The 21,320-nt window shown below is 45.8% G+C and overlaps 1 protein-coding gene across 4 annotated transcripts in view; it reads right to left on the bottom strand.

Annotated features, from left to right (window-relative positions):
- LOC147104521 (solute carrier family 2, facilitated glucose transporter member 11-like) overlaps positions 1–21,320 on the bottom strand; it is a 164,110-nt gene that overhangs the window by 18,656 nt on the left and 124,134 nt on the right. For all 4 annotated transcript variants that reach the window (XR_015072355.1, XM_085961885.1, XM_085961884.1 and 1 more), the window contains exons 4-7: positions 20,228–20,352; positions 15,317–15,446; positions 10,723–10,871; positions 907–1,094 (exon numbers count right to left, since the gene is read on the bottom strand). Coding sequence is in view for 3 of the 4 variants with exons in the window: in XM_085961885.1 (XP_085818011.1) it covers positions 907–1,094; positions 10,723–10,871; positions 15,317–15,446; positions 20,228–20,352 (592 nt within the window). In the remaining variant the exon portion in view is untranslated. The remainder of the gene's footprint in view (positions 1–906; positions 1,095–10,722; positions 10,872–15,316; positions 15,447–20,227; positions 20,353–21,320) is intronic.

Raw genomic sequence — 21,320 nt, forward strand, 5'->3', positions numbered from 1 at the left:
GGAGCCCCTCACTCCTGGGCAAGAGCTACAGTAGGGTACCCAATGCAGCAGTGTAAGGAGGGGGAGGCACAATTAAGTTGAACAGAAGGCTCTGAATGATTCATGGCCACAGTTGAAGCAGATATGGGGGCAGAAGAGAGGGAGAGGTGGCCACTCCCAGGCCCTCTCCTCCCATCAGTGGTTTCTTGCACCGGCCACAGCAGGTACTGCCTCCTCTCTGGCGAAGGAAATCGGTGGGTTTCTCCAGCTTTGCCATCATTTAAATGCAATTCAAGGGACAGGTGACCAATTTCCCTGCTGGGGGAGGGGGAGGAATATTTCCAGCACTGGTTTCAGGGGTGGAGATTTGGCTGTAGTCCTCTCCATCCCATTTTTCCTCCTCCTTTGTCTCTACACCCCACTCCCTTGCATACTTCATTCTTTTGTATATTATTTGTTCTATAAATAAATGTAAGCAGTAGTTTTAGCCTGTACACAGAAGTCTAATGGTATGGTATTTTCTACCTTTTGAAAATGTGGTAAGCATCTCATGTATTCTGCAGTGAACGACTTGCCACATTTGGGGTTAATTGTTAGACCTGGGCTACAATAATCTACACTTGGAAGAAAATAACAACACAGGTTTCAGTTCGCATTCTGCTTATGGAAGCTGCCGTCAAGCTGTAAACACCAGAAAAGATAGCAGAAAAAAGCATGAACTGTAACAGTCCTGTTTAGGAGGTGCTGCCAAAGAAGCCTTGGTGAGTTGCTGCAGGGCATCTTGTAGATGGTACACACTGCAGCCACAGTACGCCAGTGGTGGAGGGTGTGAATATTTAAGGTGGTGGATGGGGCGCCAATCAAGTGGGCTGCTTTGGTGTGAGACCGGAACTGTTGCATAGAGAAAGTACTTGACATGATACTTACAATATTGATGCCACTTAGCTGCATGCCCGAACTGATGGCCACAGCTGTTAAGAGCTGACATCGTACTGTTTTGTCTCTGAACAGCTGTAAAAGGTTTTTTTTTGTTTCTCCGTGCATCTGAGCCCGTTCTGCCATCATGTCCTCAACCTCCTCCGTGAAATCGCCCGGACCCCGCAGTCTTTGTAGAGCTTTGAGGAAGAGAAACCATGAAGGCAATGAATTGGAATGAATGCTTATCAACAAGGCGGTTGCACATTGAATAATGAGCTGGTTAAGTAATTGGAAGAAAAGTAGGAATACAACCAGGGAGTAGCATCCGCATGCACTGTCCTTCAGTGTTTACTATAGTTATTAATGGCCTAGGTGTTTATGCAATTTGGGCAGACACATGGCAAATGCAGTTTAACACTGGTAAATGTAAAGTAATACAGGTTAAAAAAAATTGGGAAATAACAATACAATGAATGGAATTGAATTAGTACAGAGAGACTCGCAAAGGCACTGGGAGTACTCGGAGACACATCACTTTCAATGTCTGGACAAAGCATCAAAGCAAGTAAAAAATGATACAATGTTGGGGTTATATAGACAGAACAGTCACCTACAGCATCCTGTGTTAGTCTATGCTGAGGTTTTACAATACCCACAAGTCAGATTACATCTAGAATACTGCATTCACTTTTGGTCACCATGCCACAAAGAAAAAAATATTCCAGTGGGATATAAGGGCCCATTAATCAAAAAGTGATGGTAAAGGTTCGGAATAATTCCCCACGGTTCAGTGGAGAGTTCAAGGGCTGGATATTTCTCCGGGGTGGATTCACGGCTTGTGGTGGGTCAGGGTAGGACTTCAGACAGAGGATAATCCAGTCTCAGATCTACAAATCCTCCCACACAAATCCACCAATGATTTTAAAGCCTAGAAATAGGCATGAGGAGCTGTACTCTGTAGGAAATGTATTTTAGGTGGGAGGTTTTACTCATATAGGGCCATCTTTACCACTGTTTACAAAGTCTGATGAAAAGGTAGGTGAGAGTGAACAATGGAGCAACAGAAGTCAAATGGAGTAATCGACTGTTCTTCTGTTTTACCTCTACATGACAACTTGTTCCAAGCTAAAACATGTTAGTGGAAGATCATAGAATCATACAGCACAGGAGAAGGCCAATTGGCTCATTGTGCCTGTGCCGACTCTTTAAAAGAGCTATCCAATTAGTCCCACTCCCCCACTCTTTATAGCTCTGCAAATGTTTTCTTCAAGTATTTATCCAATTCCTTTTTGAAAGTCACTACTGAATCTCCTTCCACCACCCTTATCAAGGGATATAGAACCAAGTGTAGCCCCAAGGACCTGGATGCAGTGCCGCAAGAAGTTTAATGACCTCACACGAGTGGTCAAGGTCAGTGAATTCATCTTCAACTGCCATATTTTTACAACTGAACCATTAGGCTTAGACTCTGCTCAATTCACCACCACTCTTCACTCACCTACCAACAATCTCTATCAATCATGACTCATACTACACATTCATAGCTTCACCTCACCCTCACACATTTAGCACTGCTGCAAGTCTCGCATCCACAGCTCACAGCTTGCACACACTGCCAGGTATTCAACCATGACAGGGACATCACCCCAACACATTGGACCACACTCACTGACAGACATTCCTCTCCTTTGCAGGACAAGTTGGCTCATAACCAGCGGCAGCAGGGATTACACGCAGGGAGACGGGAGCACCTGCATGACCTAACCCTCATAGAGGAGATGGTGTTGGAGATTATTGGAGCGGCCAACGCTAAGACCGTGGCCAGTGGCGGGGCTGAAATAATCCAAGATGACGGTATCCGCATAACTAATCCTCCTTCTCACATCGCTCTTCCCCCTCATCTCACAATCTCTTCTGATTTTCAAGCTGCAGATGGTGTAAGCATGCACCTTTTGCTTTCCCCCCTCCCCTCACTGCACCCTACCCTTGTGCCTTTCTCCTTTCTGATAGCCAAGAACTGCAACCTGGCCGGACAGTGGTGGAGGAACGGGAAGTGCGAGAGGAAGAAGGCAGTGATGCAGCAGATGCACTGTCACTCGATTTCACACTCGTAGCCACCAGCTCAGATACTGACACTCCGCGAACTTTAGAGGATAGGTTAGACGCGGGATCTGCTTGTGGTGGGCCACCAGGCACGAGTGGCCTGCAGCCAGGGCAGGGGGAAAGGATAGCACAGGTGCCAGCTCACCAGAGGGTGAAGTTGCACACGTGTTCTGTGTATTGATTTCTTTGTGGGTTCAATGACGAGACATTTATGAAAGAGAATGTCTTTTAATCTAAAGTCTGTTCAACTCTTTATACAGCATTACAGGAGACACCATGCTAGTGATCCATCTAAAGCGAAACCAAAACTCCACTGCTTGTTTCTGTCACATGCCCTCTGCTGGTCAGACATAAGTAATCAATACATGCAAATATGCTGGTAAGGCATCATAATCAAACAGGCAAATACCATCACTATTTGCTGATATCATTACATCTCCCTTTCTTAAAACAAAAGTATTTTACTTTTAACTAACAACATGTTTTCTTTGTATTAATCTGCATTTTAACTGTAACACTTAATGAACTTACATTAACATTATCATTATCAAGGTTTTTTAACCTTGCTTTGTGTGTTCACATGAAATATGTAAATACACTAGAACTTGAAGAAAGAATAAGATAACATTACTTCCTTCTATAACAATAGTCCTTAAACTTGCTCAATGAGTCTCTCAGGAGGCTTCACATGTCTTGAGGATTTTCTGATTGATTGTCCTTGAATCTGAGTTGTTGCCTCAGATGATGTGTTCTCAGCTGTGTGATCAGGTTGTTCAACAGTATCAGTCTTTTGACTTGCAGTGTGATCAGGTTGTTCAACAGTATCAGTCTTTTGACTTGCTGTGGCTGGTCCCATGAGAAGATCTCGACGATTTCTTCTCAGAACAGCACCCTCATCTGTCTGAATGGTGTATGATCTTGGTTGAACTTCACTCAGGACAGTTCCCTTCTGAGTCCATGTGTTTGTTTTGTCTTTGAACCTTACTTGGTCACCAGTGTGGAGTTCAGGTAGGTTTTGTGTTCCTCTGTCATAGTAGTACTTTTGCTTTTCTTTCTGTTGTTCTTTGAACTTCCTCACTTTCTCCCCCTCTTTTGTTTTCAGGAGGTTCTCCGGGATGGGTAGGTTTGACCTTAGCATACGTCCCATAAGGAGTTGGGCTGGTGACATACCACACTCGAGCGGCATTGTGCGGTATACAAGCATGCTCTGGTAGAAGTCAGTTCCACTGTCTTTTGCCTTGTACATCAGTCTTTTCACTGTCTGGACCGATTTTTCCACTAGTCCATGGGACTGTGGAAAGTGAGGACTTGACGTTGTGTGGACAAAGTCCCACTCTTTGGCAAAGTGTCGGAAACTTGCATTGTAAAACTGGGTTCCGTTGTCTGTGATGACCTCGCTTGCCATGCCATGTCTGGAGAATATGGCTTTCATACATGTTATCACTGCATCTGCAGTGGTGGTGTGCAGTCTACAAACCTCTGGATACAGGGAGTAATAGTCTGTGACTACAAGATAGTCCTTCCCTTGACATACGAATAGGTCAGTGCCTACCTTCTGGTAAGGTCTGTCTGGTGCTGGGTGTGGCTTTAGTGGTTCTACCGAATTGCTTGCTCGATATTTCAGGCATATTGTGCAGTTTGACACCTCATTTGTCACATCTTGGTTGATTCGTGGCCAGTACATCACCTCTCGTGCTCTTTTCTTACACTTTTCGATTCCCAGATGTCCTCCATGGATCCTTTTTAGCATCTCTTTTCTCAGACTCTTTGGGATAACTATTTTACCTCCTTTGTAGACGATGTCTTCGACCACTGATAGTTCCGCCCTGCAGTTCCAGTACTCTGCCATGTCAGGTGAGCAGTCTTGCTTCATGTTGGGCCATCCATCCAAGATGCTTTTCCTCAGTCATCTCATTGTTTCATCTTTGTTTGTCTCAGTCTTTATGAGCTCCATTTTTGCATCTGCTATGGGCAGTGCACTTGTAATCATGTCCACGTAGGCGTTCACTTTTTCATCCATTGTGGTGTTTGCGGGCTCACTTGGGTCAACAGCTCTGGACAACGTGTCTGCTGTATACATCAGTTTACCCGGTGTGTACGCAACATTCAGTGTATATCGTTGCAGCCTGATCATCATTCTTTGTATTCTAAGTGGACAGCTATTTAGTGGCTTTTGGAACAATGCAATCAAGGGCTTATGGTCAGTCTCTACACTGATTGCTTGTCCTGCCACAAACTGGTGAAATCTTTCACAGGCGTATGTGATGCTGAGCAGCTCCTTTTCTATTTGAGCATATCACGTCTCCGCGTCTGTCATTGAGCGCGATGCATATGCAATAGGTTGCCAGTAGTCATATTTTTGCAGAAGAACGGCACCGAGCCCACTCTGTGATGCATCTGATGATATCTTGATGGGTCTCGCTGGGTCATAAAACCTCAGAACTGGTTCCTCTGTGAGCAGAGTCTTTAGATCGCTCCATGGCTTCTCATGCTCATGATTCCATTCCCATTCTATGTTCTTTTCAGTTAGTCTTCTCAGTGGCGCCATCTTTTCTGAGAGGTTGGATATGAATTTACCCATGTAGTTGATCATTCCATTAAACCTCTGCACGTCCTTTTTGCATTGTGGCTTTGGCATATTCTCAATGGCGGACACCTTTCTGGGATGTGGTCTGATGCCCTCACTGCTAAGGATATCTCCCACGAATGTCAGTTCTGTCACCCCGAGCTGGCATTTCTCTCTATTCAGCTTCAGGTTTGTTTTCCTTGTTGCTTCCAGCACTTTTTTCAGTCTCTCGTCATGCTCAGTTCTCGTGGTTCCCCATACTATGATGTCATCCATTGATGTATCAACTCCCTCCAGGTGCTCATAGATCATATGGATAGTTTTGTGATACACTTCAGGAGCTGAGGCAATGCCAAATGGTAACCTTAGGAATCTGTATCTGCCAAATGGACTGTTGAACGTGCACAGTCTTGAACTTGCTTCATCCAATTTCATCTGCCAAAATCCTGATGATGCATCTAACTTGCTGAAATACTTTGCATTTGCAAACTGTGACATGATTTCCTCATGTGTAGGAAGCTTGAAGTGCTCTCTCTTTATTGCTCTGTTTAGATCTCTTGGATCCAGGCAAATTCTGAGCTTTCCATTCTTTTTGTCCACTACGACGAGGGAACTCACCCACTCAGTTGGCTCATCTATCTTCTGAATCACGTTCAGGCTTTCCATCCTGTCCAACTCTGCCTTCAGTTGCTTTTGAAGAGCAAACGGAACTTTTTTGCATGGATGTATGACCGTTGGCATACTTTTATCTACTCTGATCGTGTGTTCTCCTGGCAGGCAGCCTAGACCCTTAAATAGGTCATTGTACTCTTTCATGAGTTCATCATAGACTGTCTCTCCTTCGCTTTCCACAACGAGGACTCTCTTTACCAGGTTCAGTCTCTCACAGGCTTTTAAACCTAGTATGGCCTGCACATCCTTTGGCACCACGATTAATGCTAGCGTGTGTTCTCTGTCCTTGTGTGTCACTTTGACAATGCATCTTCCTTTCACTGGTATATCAGTACCTGAGTATCCTGTCACTTTCACTTTTATTCCATGTATCTTTGGTCTGGGTCTAATTTTCTTAAAATCAGTCTCTGATATCACATTAACTTGTGCTCTAGTATCCAATTTAAATGGAATGTGTATGTCATTCACTTTTAGTGTTAACATCCAGTCTCTTTTTTCTTCTTTGTTTTCAGACACAACATCTACATTGAACTCCTCTATCTTGCTTTCATCTACTGCATGGACCTTGCTTTGTTGCGCTTGGTTCTTGCAGCAACGGGCATAATGGTTGTTTTTGTTGCAACTATTGCATGTTTTACTATATGCTGGACACTTTCTTGGTGGATGCTGTGTACCGCATCGACTACATGACTTTCGATTGCCCCTTTCATTTTTGTTCGCTGGCCACGCCTCTTTTTTCACATTGGCGCTCTTTTTGTTAAACGGTTTGTATCCGTTCTTTCTCACTGCATCCACGTTGCAGCTATTGTCACTGAACAGCTCCTTTGCCTGCAACTTCACAGTCTCTGTAGCCCTACACAATGCTATGGCTTTTCCCAGGTCTAGATCTTGCTCTCTTAGCAGTCTTTCCCTTAGACCATTATCTGGAATACCACACACCAGTCTGTCTTTTATCAGCGAGTCTGTCAGTCCCCCAAATTCACATGTTTTGCTTCTGTTTCTCAGTTCAGTCACATACTGATCAATAGTCTCACCCGTTTTCTGTACACATGTGAAAAATCTGTGCCTCTCAAACGTCACGTTACGTTTAGGTATGCAGTAGGCCTCAAACTGTTCCATTATTTTATCTAGCTTCATTTTGTCTCCATCAGCAGCAAATGTGAAGTTATTATACACCTCCAGCGCTTCATCGCCCACGACATGTAAGAACAGTGACGATTTCTTTTTATCACTTTTCTCGTCAGCTCCGATTGCCGCTAAATACAACCCTAAACGTTGTTTGAATCTCCTCCAATTTTCAGCCACATTACCTGTCAACTGAAGCTTCGCCGGTGGGAGTAAACCTTCCATTTTTCACTTTGTTAGCTATTCTCTAATGGTAAGTAACGATGTTCTCTTTTGGCTTGCTAATATGTGGAGAGCTGATTTCACTTCAGATTTTTCCTCTTCATCTCTTTCAATCACTTCTGACACCATGTATTGATTTCTTTGTGGGTTCAATGACGAGACATTTATGAAAGAGAATGTCTTTTAATCTAAAGTCTGTTCAACTCTTTATACAGCATTACAGGAGACACCATGCTAGTGATCCATCTAAAGTGAAACCAAAACTCCACTGCTTGTCTCTGTCACATGCCCTCTGCTGGTCAGACATAAGTAATCAATACATGCAAATATGCTGGTAAGGCACCATAATCAAACAGGCAAATACCATCACTATTTGCTGATATCATTACATTCTGTTCCACAGGACACAGATGGGGACTTCGATGGGGTGGCCTACAGAAGAAGGCTGATGGGTAGGCACAATGAAATGCTTGGTGCATTGGCAGGCCTGCCAGACAGCCTGAGTGCAATGTCAAGGAGCATGGAGGAGTCCAGCGCCAAACTTGCACAGGGCTTTGCGCAGAGCTTGAAGCCCATCCTTTCCAGCATGGAAGTGATAGGCAACTCAATTAACGCACTTGTGGACCCAACCATGATGCAGCGTCTGATGTCCGATGTCTCAGCTTCCATTGCAGCACAAACAGAAGCCACCTAATATCTGGGTGCTGCAGTGGAAGCTCAAACAACTGTCATGCAAGCTCATCTTGCTGCCATGCAAGCTCAGACTGCTCTTGCGCAAGCTCAGACTGCTGCCATTGTGCCTGTGGTTACCAGTATTGAAAGGGGCTTGCAGGCAATGTTCCCTCTAATTTTTATGGGTGCACGGCCCATTCAAATTTCTGCGCATGCCTGCTTTTTCCATTTAAAAGCCGGTGAACCGGCTGCGTGGGACCACCAGACTGCGGCCGCGTGGCCGTGCAGCTTAGCGGGGACATTGCTTGCAGAGTGTCACAGCAGTCCAACAATCTGTCCTCCAACAGATTACTAGGAATGCTGAGGTGCCGCCATCCGAGGGAGTGGCAGTGGTTCCATGGAGCAAGAACCTGCTGTCCTCTCTCAGGATGACAGCATTCTTCCTCCCACCACTGCCACTCCACCAGTGCCCTGGCTTTTGCCTGCCGCCCATGCCGAGATGGTGCTGTCCGAAGCCAGACCTTCTAGGCCCAGAGCTGCTTGAGGTCATCCAGCAAGGCCATCTGCAGTGTCCCCCACTGAAAGTCAGCAGCCTTCCACCAGCCATGCTGCATCCACTGGGGTAGTACTGCTTAGAAGCACTGGGACAGGCAAAGGCACATGGAAGACAGGCACTATGGGAATACACAAGAGTGATTAGTTGACTTTGGTATGTAATATTGGATGGATTGATTTATAAATTTGGTTTGGAATGTTTATTTTGAGTTGGCTTTTATTGTAACATTGTGACCAAGAGGACACTGTGATGATCAGTGACAGAGGGAAGGTAAGGTGTGGGACTGTTGGTGAATGCAGAATTGGGGTTGCGGTCACTGGTACCGCAATCAAATGAGTTGATCACACCCAGCCCGTTGCTTCCTCCTCCTCCTCCTCCTCCTCTTTCTCCTCCTCCTCTTTCTCCTCCTCCTCCTCCTCCTCCTCCTCTTTCTCCTCCTCCTCCTCCTCCTCCTCTTTCTCCTCCTCCTCCTCTTTCTCCTCCTCCTCCTCCTCCTCCTCTTTCTCCTCCTCTTTCTCCTCCTCCTCCTCCTCCCTTCCTCCTCCTCTTTCTCCTCCTCCTCAGCTGGTTGCTGTATGTTTGGTGGCAAGGGCTGTGCCCTCACGATGGCGAGGTTGTGGAACATGCAATAGACTACGATGATTCTTGAGATGCGCTCTGATGAGTACTGCAGGGTTCCTACAGAGTGGTCCAGGCAGCGGAAGCATTGTTTAAGCATACCAAGTGTCTGCTCTATCAGATTCCATGTGGCAGCATGCTTTTCGTTATATGCACGCTGCCCATGTGTGTTTGGGTTGCGAGCCGGAGTCATGAGCACAGGTGGTCAGCGGATACCCCTTGTCACCCAGTCGCCACCCTCTGGTTTGTCATTGTGGATCAAATGCGGATGGTACAGCGGACTGCCGCAGAATGATAGCATCATAACTGCTGCCAGGATACTGGGCATTGACCTGCATGAAATGCTGAGTATGGTCGCACACCAGGTGAACATTGAGAGAGTGGAATCTCTTCCGGTTGCGCTGCATCTCCAAATTCACATGCGGCGGCCGCAACCATGGAGAGGATGGGGATCGTTCTTGTAATGTGCACCAATGGAGGTAGCCAGATTTGGACCAGTATGGCGAATGCGACAATGGACAACCTCACCACTCAGTGGGTGGGAACGAGGAGCAGGGAACAGAAGGACAGTGTGAATCAAAAGAGAGGCTAATGTTCCACATGGCATTGCAACCATTAATTTACTGTGTGGCAGCATGCTTTTCATTACATGCATGCTGGCCATGTGTGCCCATTGCAACCATTACTGTTGTTCCTACTAATGCATTAGATTACACAGAAACTCCAGCAGCAAAATCATGCACACCTGACATTGCATTCATTATTTTTTACAATGTAAGAGAAAATAGCCCTTTATTCAGGGAAAAATGTTGCAAAGTGTATGGCACTTAACACCTGCTTATCAGTTCACAAGGGTAATTTTGAATTTGGGAGATAGTGTAAAACAGGCGCTATCGGATCAACCGTCCGTTATATGTCTCTCTCAATTTACTTTTCCATTGACTTCAGTGGGAGAGATGTAGAACAGGCACCCTATCCCCGATATCGCCCGTTTTACACTATCACCAGAAGTCAAACTTATTCCCCCCCCCTTGTATAAATGACCCAGAGCTTCAGTCTGAGAAATTTATACAACAAATAAATCCAACACATGCATTACTCCTCTAACTCTTTATCTGAGCATTAGCCTACATTGGTAGCTACCAAATATTCTCCATTTGTAAAATAACTTCAGCACCTGTAATAAAGTCAGACACAGGTGAGGTTCAGAGCATCGCACATATAACAACAACCTGCTGGTGTATTTGGAGTGCCCACCGTTGAACATAATCGGACCTGCGTTTTCACTTACCATCTATGCACAGAGCTCTGTTCCCTTTCTCCATGAGTAGATATCTGGGGCTCTCTGGAAACCAGGGCAGGGTGACGAGCTGAATCAGGGCAGGCAGGCCACTGAAGGCCAGCAGTAAATGCCAGTTACTTTCATTACCTAGAATTTGCCTGGGGAAGAATAAACAACAAGATTAGGTAACATTAGAACAAAAGAACATAAGAATTAGGAGCAGGAGTAGGCCTTTCGGCCCATCGAGCCTGCTCTGTCATTCAATAAGATCATGGCTGATCTACCTCAACTCCACCTTCCCGCACTATCCCCCATATCCCTTGGTTCCCTTAGTATCCAAAAATCTATCGATCTCTGTCTTGCCAGCCCTCTGAGGTACAAAATTCCAAAGATTCACAACCCTTTGAGTGAAGAAATTTCTCATCTCAGTTGTAAATAACCTTATTCTGAGACTGTGACCCCTAGTTCTAGATTCCCCAACCAGGGGAAACCTCCTCCCAGCATCTACCCTGTCAAGCCCCTTAAGAATTTTATACATTTCAATGAGATTACCTCTTATTCTTCTAAACTGATAATGATCTGACTCTATAGTGATCCATAGTCACATCCCAAGTATGGCAGTATGGGAAAGATGGGCATGGATGTGGGAAGCGAAAACCTGTTCAAGGACTTTGAAGAAGAATGGGAGGTTGTAGATGGGGTGGCAGTTTGCAGGAACAAGAGTGTTCGAGGGTAGATTTTTTGAGGAGGAGGCTGATGATGGCAGTTTTAAAAGGGAGGGGGAGCAGTACCTGAGGAGAGGGAATCATTTACAATCTCAGTTGGCATGGTGACCAGGAAGGGATGTTGGGTGGTCAGCAGTTTAGAGTGAATGGGGTCTCTGGAGCAGGAGGTGGGTCTCATGGACAAGATAAGCTTGTTGAAGGAATGAGAGGAGATGGGAGAAAAACTAGAGAACGACATGAGATCAGAGGTAGGGCAAGGGGAAGCATGATGGGAGGTATGGGTCGGTGGGCAACGGGAAAAGGAGGAAGCAACAGAGGCAGCTGATTGGATGATCCCAGAGCAGTGGGCAGTTTTAAGAAAAGAGAGTGAGACCTGATAGTGCTTGATGTGGTCCAGCCAGATCTGGTTGTGGATGGCTAAAGCAGTTCTGCGCCAGAAATGCTCAACTCTGCATCCCTTGGACTTGAGGGGGCGAAGTTGGAGGCCATTCATGGGGGAATGATCAGATGGGAGAGAATACAGGTTTTACTGGGCCAAAGGTATCAAAGATGAAGGTGATGCAGTCATTGAACAGATCAACAGTTACAGAAGTATCATGGAATGGAAGACCAAAGGCTTGAGGGAGTTTTTTTCCAGGGTTGGATGCAGAAGGAAGTGAGGTTGGAAGGAGGTAAGGGGATATGGATGGTAAGGGATATATGGAAGTGGTCAGAGATGGCCTCTTCTGTGATAGAGACCATGGGAGGAGAGAGACTATGTGAGGTAGCAAGGTCGAGGGGTTGGCCATGAATATGGGTAGGAGAGATTATATGGAGGAAGAGCTTTAGGAATGTCAGAAGGGCAGTGAAATCAGAAGAGAGAGCACAAGCTGAGTTGACATGGAGACTAAAATCACTGAGGGTGAGAAGTCATTCAGTACAGAGGTTGAGGGAAGAAATGAGGGAGGATATCTCGGGAGAAACCTGGGATGGGACTTCAGGGTCCAATGGTTCAGCGTAGTAGACACAGGGGTTAGCGGTGAGCACCAGCGGATCCGGTGGACCAGCAGATGAGTGTGGAGTAGTGGGAGTGAAACCTAAGGATCAGGAGCAGTGAAGACAAGGGAGCCAGGGGATGTGAAAATTAAATCCATGGGATCAGTGCAGATGAGGGAGCTGGCTCCAGGAAAAGCTGTAGAGAGGCGAGGATCATACACAAGATCGGGAGCAGAAGCAGGAGCTTGAAAAACTGAACAACCCAGTTCAGTGAACGGTGTCGGAGGGGTTACATCGAGTGTACAGCACAGAAACAGACCATTCGACCCAACTGGTCCATACCGGCGTTTATGCTCCACACGGGCCTCCTCCCACCCCTGTTCATCTAACCCTATCAGCATATCCTTCTATTCCTTTCTCCCTCATATGTTTATCTAGATTCCCCTAAAATGCATCTATACTATTCGCCTCAACTATTCCTTGTGGTAGCGAGTTCCACATTCTAACCACTCTCTGGGTAAAGACATTTCTCCTGCATTTCCCTGTTGGATTTACTTGTGACTATCTTATATTTATGGCTGCCAGCTTTGGTCTCCCCCACAAGTGGAAATATCTTCTCTATGTCTACCCGATCAAACCCCTTCATAATTTTAAAGATCTCTATCAGGCCACATCTCACACATAGGATTACATAGGATATACGCCACAGAAACAGGCCATTCGGCCCAACCAGTCTACGCCGGTGTTTATGCTTCACTCGAGCCTCCTCCCATCTTTCCTCATCTAACTCTATCAGCATAACCCTCTATTCCCTTCTCCCTCATATGCTTGTCAGGCCTCCCCTTAAATGCATCCATACTATTCTCTTCAACCACTCCCTGTGGTAGCGAGTTCCACATTCTCACCACTCTTTGTGTAAAAAAGTTTCTATTGAATTCCCTTTTGGATTTCTTGGTGACTATCTTATATTGATGGTCTCTAGTTATGCTCTTCCCCACAAGTGGAAACATTCTGTATCCACTCTATCAAAACCTTTCATAATTTTAACGACCTCTATTAGGTCACCCCTCAGACTTCTTTTTTCAAGAGAAAAGAGACCCAGCCTGTTCATCCTTTCCTGATAGGTATACCCTCGCATTTCTGGTATCATCCTTGTAAATCTTCTCTGCACCCCATCCAGTGCCTCTATATCCTTTTTATAATATGGTGACCAGAACTGTACGCAGTACTCTTGTGTGGTCTAACCAAGGTTCGATACAGGTTTAGCATAACTTCCCTACTTTTCAATTCTATCCCTCTAGAAATAAACCCTAGTGCTTGGTTTGCTTTTTTTTATGGCTTTGCTAACCTGTGTCGCAACTTTTAGTGATTTGTGTATTTGTACTCCGAGATCCCTTTGTTCCTCTACCCAGCCTAGACTCGCACCCTCCAAGTAATAAGTGACCTCCCTATTCTTCCTACCAAAATGTAATACCTCACATTTATCTGTGTTAAACTTCATTTGCCAATTATATTCCCATTCTGTAAGTTTATTAATGTCCTCCTGTAACTTGTTGCAGTCCTCCTCAGTATTGACTATCCCCCCCAATTTGGTGTCATCCGCAAATTTAGAAATTGTGTTTTTGATTCCAAAGTCTAAATTGTTAATATAAATTGTGAACAGCAGTGGTCCCAGCACTGATCTGTGTGGAACACCACTACCCACCTTCTGCCACTGTGAATAGCTACCCTTTAGTCCTACTCTCTGCTTTCTGTCCTGAAGCCAGCTAGTAATCCATTCTGCTGCTTGTCCCCTGACTCCACATTCTCTGACCTTGTTCATCAGTCTATTATGGGGTACCTTATCGAAGGCCTTTTGAAAATCCAGATAAATTACATTGACTGCATTACCATTGTCCACTCTCTGTTACCTCTTCAAAAAATCCAATGAGGTTGGTCAAGCAAGACTTTCCCCTTTGAAACCCATGTTGACTATTCATTGTTATATTTTTGGTTTCCAGATGTTCTTCTATTTTCTCCTTTAGTTGGGATTCCAATATTTTTCCGACCATCTCAGTCTTCTCTTTTCTAGAGAAAAGAGACCCAGCCTGCTCAGCCTTTCCCGATCAGTATAACCCCGAGTTCTGAAGGATGACTGGAATCAGCGGCCACAGGAAGCAAGCAGAGATCATTGAGTGTGATGGGAGCAGAATCCAGAGCAGAATGAGAACCAGCAGGAAGAGATCAACGTTAGCTCAGCAGTGAGTGAAATTTCCCAATGGAGGAGCAGAAAACTGAGCCTGCAGAAACAGACCAAGTACCGGAGTGGGGACAGTCCAGCAGGGAATACAGTCTCAGCAGGAAACAGCTAGTTATTTGAAAACGAAGAATATTAAAGGGATTTGGAACATAGAAACAGGAGGAGGCCATTCAGCCCCTCGAGCCTGCTCTGCCATTCAATGAGATCATGGCTGATCTGTATCTTAACCCCATCTACCCGTCTTGGTTCCGTAACCCTTAATACTCTTGCCTAATAAAAATAGGGAAGCAAGCAGGAGAGTGGGGTTAGACTAGGTGGCTCATGTGGGGAAAAAACACTGGCATTTATGTGATAGGCTGAATGGCTTGTTTCTGTGACAGTCAAAGCCTTGAAAGTGTTAATCAAGATCAAGGAGTCCGAGAACTTTCTCTTTAGGAATGTTGAAGCGTGAGTTCCTCTGGCTGCCGTGTGTCTTACCCTGTTCTTTATGAGCCAATTATGTACCGTGGCGAGGAGGCACACAAACTTCAATCCCAATCAATGGTATTACAAATGTCCAGTCTATGATCAAGGGCTCGCATTGCCTGAGCTGCAAAATGAACAAGTCATTTACAGTCCGCAGTAGGTTAGTTAGTTTAAACTATGCTGGTGGTTCAAGGTTTACCTGAGTCCAACTACCAGCCCCATCCATTTCCCAAAGGCAGCAAATACAGCACGGGTCAGGCACACAGCACCTCGCAGTTCCTTTGGTGCTATTTCCCCGAGGTACAACCCGTGAGCGACCAATCCAATGCCTTTTAAATAGAAACAGGATAGAGAATGTGCATCAGCAACAATGATGAGAGTTGGTGCAGTGATACAGTTTAACTCCAGTTCTTTCAGGCAGCAGCTTGAGCTACTGCCACTAGCTCACTCATGTTTAAAGCTTGAAGAGAAATTAAATACGGTTAAGCTTCGTTTGTGAGAAAATGGGATAGATTTTCAACTTGTCACCCGGGCGTAAAACTGGGCATTTCAGATCGACCGCCCTTTAGAGTATCCGATCCACCATGTCCGTTTTACGCCCGGGCGGCAAGTTGAAAATCCACCCCAGATACTTTTGTGAGCAAGCCTCTCTTTTAAAAAAAAAGATATGGATGTGGTTCGCAAGCGTCCCTGGGATGACGTGGGCCCAGTCAACCAGTCAAAAAGGGAGATTCCTATGATGCTTGTGGGGATTCCAGTTGCGCAGGGAATCCCCATAAGCATATTAGAAATCCCCAAATAAATAAAATTTCACACCACTTAAATAAAAATAAATGATCACAGGTTCAAAATTAATTAAAAGACCCTTTAATTTAAAATAAAAATAAAAATTTAACTTTTGAAAAATAAATTTAAACATTTTAAAACAGGCCAAAATTTACCTAAGCTAATTTGAAATGTATGTGTATGTTTAAATCATTTAAAGCATTTTATTTTAACATTCATTTTAACCCTTACGCTGCTTTTGCCAGGCATAAGGGTTTCATGGGCATTCGCTGGGCAGTAGTTGGGCAAATAGCCCCACTCTGCGCCAGCGAAAGTGATTTTTGTAGCGGAGGCGGTGGATCTGCCCAAGCAAAACTTGACAGGTCGTAAGTTCCGGGTTTTCACGCATGCACAGTGCGAGCGAAAACCTGGAACTTGCAGGGCCAGTCTGAAGGCTTCCGACAGCATAGGCTGCCACTGGAATGTGGGGAGCGCAGACAGGGTGACTCTCCCTCCTTTACCGCAAGGAAGTGCCTACCCTCTACTGAGCATCTCCTCATGGCAGCACAGTTAACATACAGAGCATCAACAATATAAAGCTGCATCCCGCTACCCCATGGTTGTGAGGGTGCCAGTTAGTTCCCTCAGTAACCCCTAGATGGCACCTTCACTTGTTTTTTTCCCTTTGCTAATTGTTACTAGTTTCTCCTGTGTTTATTACTTAACTGCCTTTTATCAGGTTTATTGGTTTCACCTGTTTTTGCTTGTATTTAAGTTCTGTGGTTTCTTCCCTCTGTGCTCAGTCTTGACAAGCCATTTGCCTAGTGGTAGCTTGTCTTGAGCTCCTATGTTTGTAACTGTTTACCTGTGTGATTCTAGTAAAGTACTTTTATTTAAGACTGCATTCCTGCTTCTCGCCTTGTCTGTCTGCACTTGGATCCAGAACCAGCCTCGCCCTGACGCATGGTCCCAGTGGGCCTGTGACCAGCCGAATATGGCTGCCCCTGGTAAAATTAAGCAGTTTCTTTTAAGCGTGGTGTACATGACACATGCAATTTGCTTCATTATTAAAAGCAGTGTGTAAACATTCTATAGGCTTATTGCTTCATGCGTTTCACAACATATTTGTGTTTACATGGATCAATGAGGAGGGGCTTGTGCAAGGGGTGAGGAGAGGCTCCGAATGTTCTTGATCCATCTCTGGTGGCCACCCAGTCAGGTTTTAAACCAGAGAGTTCCATTTTTAAGTGTCTCAGTTTTTTTCCCACTGACATCTGTGTCTTCATAGAATCTTACAATACTGAAGGAGGTCATTTGGCCCTTCGAGCCTGTGCCAGCTCTTTGAAAGAGCTGTCCAATTTAGTCCCACACCCCAGATTCTTCCCCGTAACACTGCAAATTAGCCCTCCTCAAATACATGTCCAATTCCCTTTTGAAAGTTCCTATGGAATCTGATTCCACCACCCTTTCAGGTAGTGCGTTCCAAATCTTAACAACCCTCTGTGAAAAATTTCTCCTCATTTCCCCTCTAGTTCTTCTGCCAATTATTTTAAATCCATGACCTCTGGTTACCGACCCACTTGCCAGAGGAAACAGTTTCTCCCCACTTGCTCTATCAAAACCTGAAGACATTAATAATTAAAGTTTTCCACAGCAAAGAACACGTAAGAACTCAGCCTTGATGCCTCCCTCCCCTTTTCCTATCTTGTACCTGTCTGGTTTAGGATTTGGGAATCAGCGCAGCCCCAGTGAGGTGGTACATTATGGCTCCGACACACTGAAACCCAAATGACTGCTGTGAAATGTTAACATTTAAGGACCCATTTTGTCAGTGTTTGGATTTATGACCTAATCTGAGAGCTGAGTGGCTCAGAGTTCAGAGTTCAAGGGGGCGATTTTCCCAGCCCTGGGGAGGTGGGTGTGGAGGTGGGACTGCTGGGAAAATGGCAGAATCTGGGAGCGGGTACCCATCCCACCCCCAACCCGCCTCTGTGCCATCTTCTCAGGCGGGAAGGGGATTAGTGCCAATTAACTGCCTGTTAACAGGTAGTTAACAGGCAGTTTTTTTGCTAATCCCTATTTTGAGCTCTGAAGTGTGGGCTTCCCGATGGCTCCGAACCTCGCCAGGGTCAGCGAGGCGAGGCGGGGGTCGGAGGGGTCGAAATGTCCGGTGTGCAGGTGAGTGATGAGTGCAAGTGTGGAGAGGTAAGTGTGTGAGGTGAGTCTGAAGTGTATTAATAAGATTACTTACCTTCCTCCAGGCTTCATCCCTTTAGACTGCGGAGCTGCCTCATCTCCACGGCAGAGATGACAGAATGGCTGCTGCATTCTCCAATGCAACAGCCATCTGATTTCTGCTCAGGAAAGAGGTTTGGTGAGTCTTGAGTACAAGGACTCACCAAAGAACAGAGATTGTCAGTGGTTGACAGCTTCACAGAGCTGTCAAATGATGACAATTCATCTGTCAAAAATTTTTGACAGATGAAATGTCATACGCCGACGTTCTCTGTAACCGGCTTTCCCTTAATTGGCCTGCTAAGCCCACTGGGCAGGCTTAACAAGGTCAATCAAGGGAAAATGGCGTGGGTTCGCCACAAGTCGATGGAGGTGGGACTGAAGCCCGACAAGCAGCTTTCCCGCTTCCATCACATCCCCATTGATAAAATCACCACCCAAGACACAAATGTTTAAATTTGATGTGAGTGCCCACTGGTGGAGGTTTGAATCACTGCAGCTTCTTGCAGTTGGGACATGAGTGCATAAGCTCATCTGACATACCAGTGTAGCGCTGAAGTAGTGCAGTGTTGTCAGAAGTGCTGTCCAATGGATCGGGAGGATGTTAAAGTTCCCGTGGAGCTTCTCAAAGAAGAGCAGGGAGTTCCCCCAGTGTCTTGGCTAATATTCCTCCCTCACCTAGTACATTCCCCATCGCTTATCGTCACGCTCTACACGGGTCAAACCTGAGTTGTAATTAAAGTTGCTCAAGATTTAATAGAGGTGTTCAAAATTATAAAGGATGTTGATAGAGTAAATAAGGAGAAACTGTTTCCACTGGCAAGAGGGTCAAGATGGCGGCCGTGACGGTCCGGTGCTGAGAGCGCTCTCCCTGCTTCGGGTGGCCAGCTCTCGCTGCTCGCTCCCGCAACCGGAGCGAGGTGCTCGGCGAGTCGGGCAGACACAGCGCAGCGCGGTGAGCAGCAGCAGCAGCCACGACGACCCGCTGGAGCACGTCGGCCGGCAGCTCCTCGGCGGGAAGGAATTCCGACTGGGAGGAGGGAAGCCGAGCATGGCGGCCACAGGCCGAACCATGAGAGGCAGGCCCCGGGCCGTCGGACCATGAAGCGTGGAGCTGGCGACGGTGAGGAGGAGGCCGCGGCGACTGGAGCATTCACATCCCGACGATGTGTTCGGCGAGTCGGGCGGAGGCAGCACAGCGCAACGAGCAGCAGCAGCAGCCACGACGACCTGCTGCAGCACGTCGGCCGGCAGCTCCATGGCGGGAAGCTCGCAGTCCGACTGGGAGGAGGGGAGCCGGGCATGGCGGCCAGAGGTCGGATCATGAGCGGGAGAAGCAGGCCACCACACGTGGAGCCGGCAACAGTGAGGAGGAGGCCGCAGTGACGAGGAGGAAGGAGCGGCTGAGGGACATCGTGCTCCCACTGCCACGGGAAGCCATTGTATTGACTCTCTGAACGCGGCACTGTATGTATAGCTGACGCGTCCCTACGGGGAGTAAGCAAATAAAATTGAACTGAACTGAACTGAGTAACCGGAGGACACAGATTTAAGATAATTGGCAAGAAAGCCAGGGAGGAGATGAGAGGATTTTTTCAATGAGTTGTCATGATCTGCAATTCACTGCCTGAAAGGGTGGTGGAAACAGATTCAATAGTAACTTTCAAAAGGGAATTGGATAAATACTTGATGGGGAATTGTAGAGCTGTGGGGAAAGAGCAGGGGAGTGGGATTAATTGGTAGCTCTTTCAGAGAGGCACGATGGGCCGAATGTGCCCTTCTGTGCTGTGAGTCCATTCATTGAAATCCAACTATTTAGGGTCCAAGATAGCCTGCCCCTTTAAATAATTAACAGCATGCGTGCAGAGGGACACGACATCCATGTGAGGTGCCCTTTGAGTTCAAGCTCAGAGTTTTCTGTAGGCAGCAAGGTTGAAGTGCCATTGACCTCCATGTCATGAGGCAGACTTGTGTTTCAGATGTGACTCTCGGGACTTTCAGGTGATGGTTGAGCATGGATTTTCTGTCTCTATTCTCAACATTTTTAAGGTTTTTCTTTTGATCTCTGCAAACAATGCACACTATCTCCTTAAATAAAATATCCTATTACCGATGTTAATTCCATACAGAAATCTTCCCCCCACGATCATCTCGAATGATCCTGCCATCTTGCTGAACCCCATTATTAGTGCGGCCACAATTGCCACGACGTTATTACACAGCAGGGCTCTCTTTCTGAAACACAAACACATACATTTAGTTGGATGTATTCTGAACAATTACAGCCTTTACTAAGTAACATTTAATGGTAATTAATCTTCTGTACTTAGCAGAATAGAATATCTAAGCTGTAAGCACCCTTCATTGAAGCTGTGAGAAGCAATCAGAGCACTGGGCAAGAGCGGATCAGAATTAGCTGGATCTTTCTCGCGCCAGTCACCTCTTCAATGGTCACAGTCAGAATGAATACTATTTAATTTTAAAGAAGCCAATCCCCCTGTATTTTCATCGTTGTAACTATTATTAGACCACACTGATTAATTAAAATCATCATCTTATATTATGCACATTCACTGGAAATTCAGACACATTTGGTTAAACCAGAGGCTGTAATATTCTACTCAACCACTAACCTCAGAAGAAGTTACTGTCCAGCTCTGGTCAGATTGGAACTTGAACTAGACTGATCATATATCAATTCTCAATTTAGAATTCCTTACACTGTCCCACCATCTCCACATATCCAATCCCTCAGTGTGTCTAGCTCTCTATAACCAATCCCTCAGTGTGTCTAGCTCTCTATAACCAATCTCTCAGTGTGTCTAGCTTTCTATAACCAATCTCTCAGTGTGTCTAGCTTTCTATAACCAATCCCTCAGTGTGTCTAGCTCTCTATAACCAATCCCTCAGTGTGTCTAGCTCTCTATAACCAATCTCTCAGTGTGTCTAGCTTTCTATAACCAATCCCTCAGTGTGTCTAGCTCTCTATAACCAATCCCTCCGTGTGTCTAGCTCTCTATAACCAATCCCTCAGTGTGTCTAGCTTTCTATAACCAATCCCTCAGTGTGTCTAGCTCTCTATAACCAATCTCTCAGTGTGTCTAGCTCTCTATAACCAATCCCTCAGTGTGTCTAGCTCTCTATAACCAATCCCTCAGTGTGTCTAGCTCTCTATAACCAATCCCTCAATGTGTCTAGCTCTC

Source organism: Somniosus microcephalus, chromosome 19 (assembly GCF_052327205.1).
Source record: "Somniosus microcephalus isolate GS21.2 chromosome 19, FLI_Smic_1.0, whole genome shotgun sequence".
Taxonomy (NCBI): domain Eukaryota; kingdom Metazoa; phylum Chordata; class Chondrichthyes; order Squaliformes; family Somniosidae; genus Somniosus; species Somniosus microcephalus.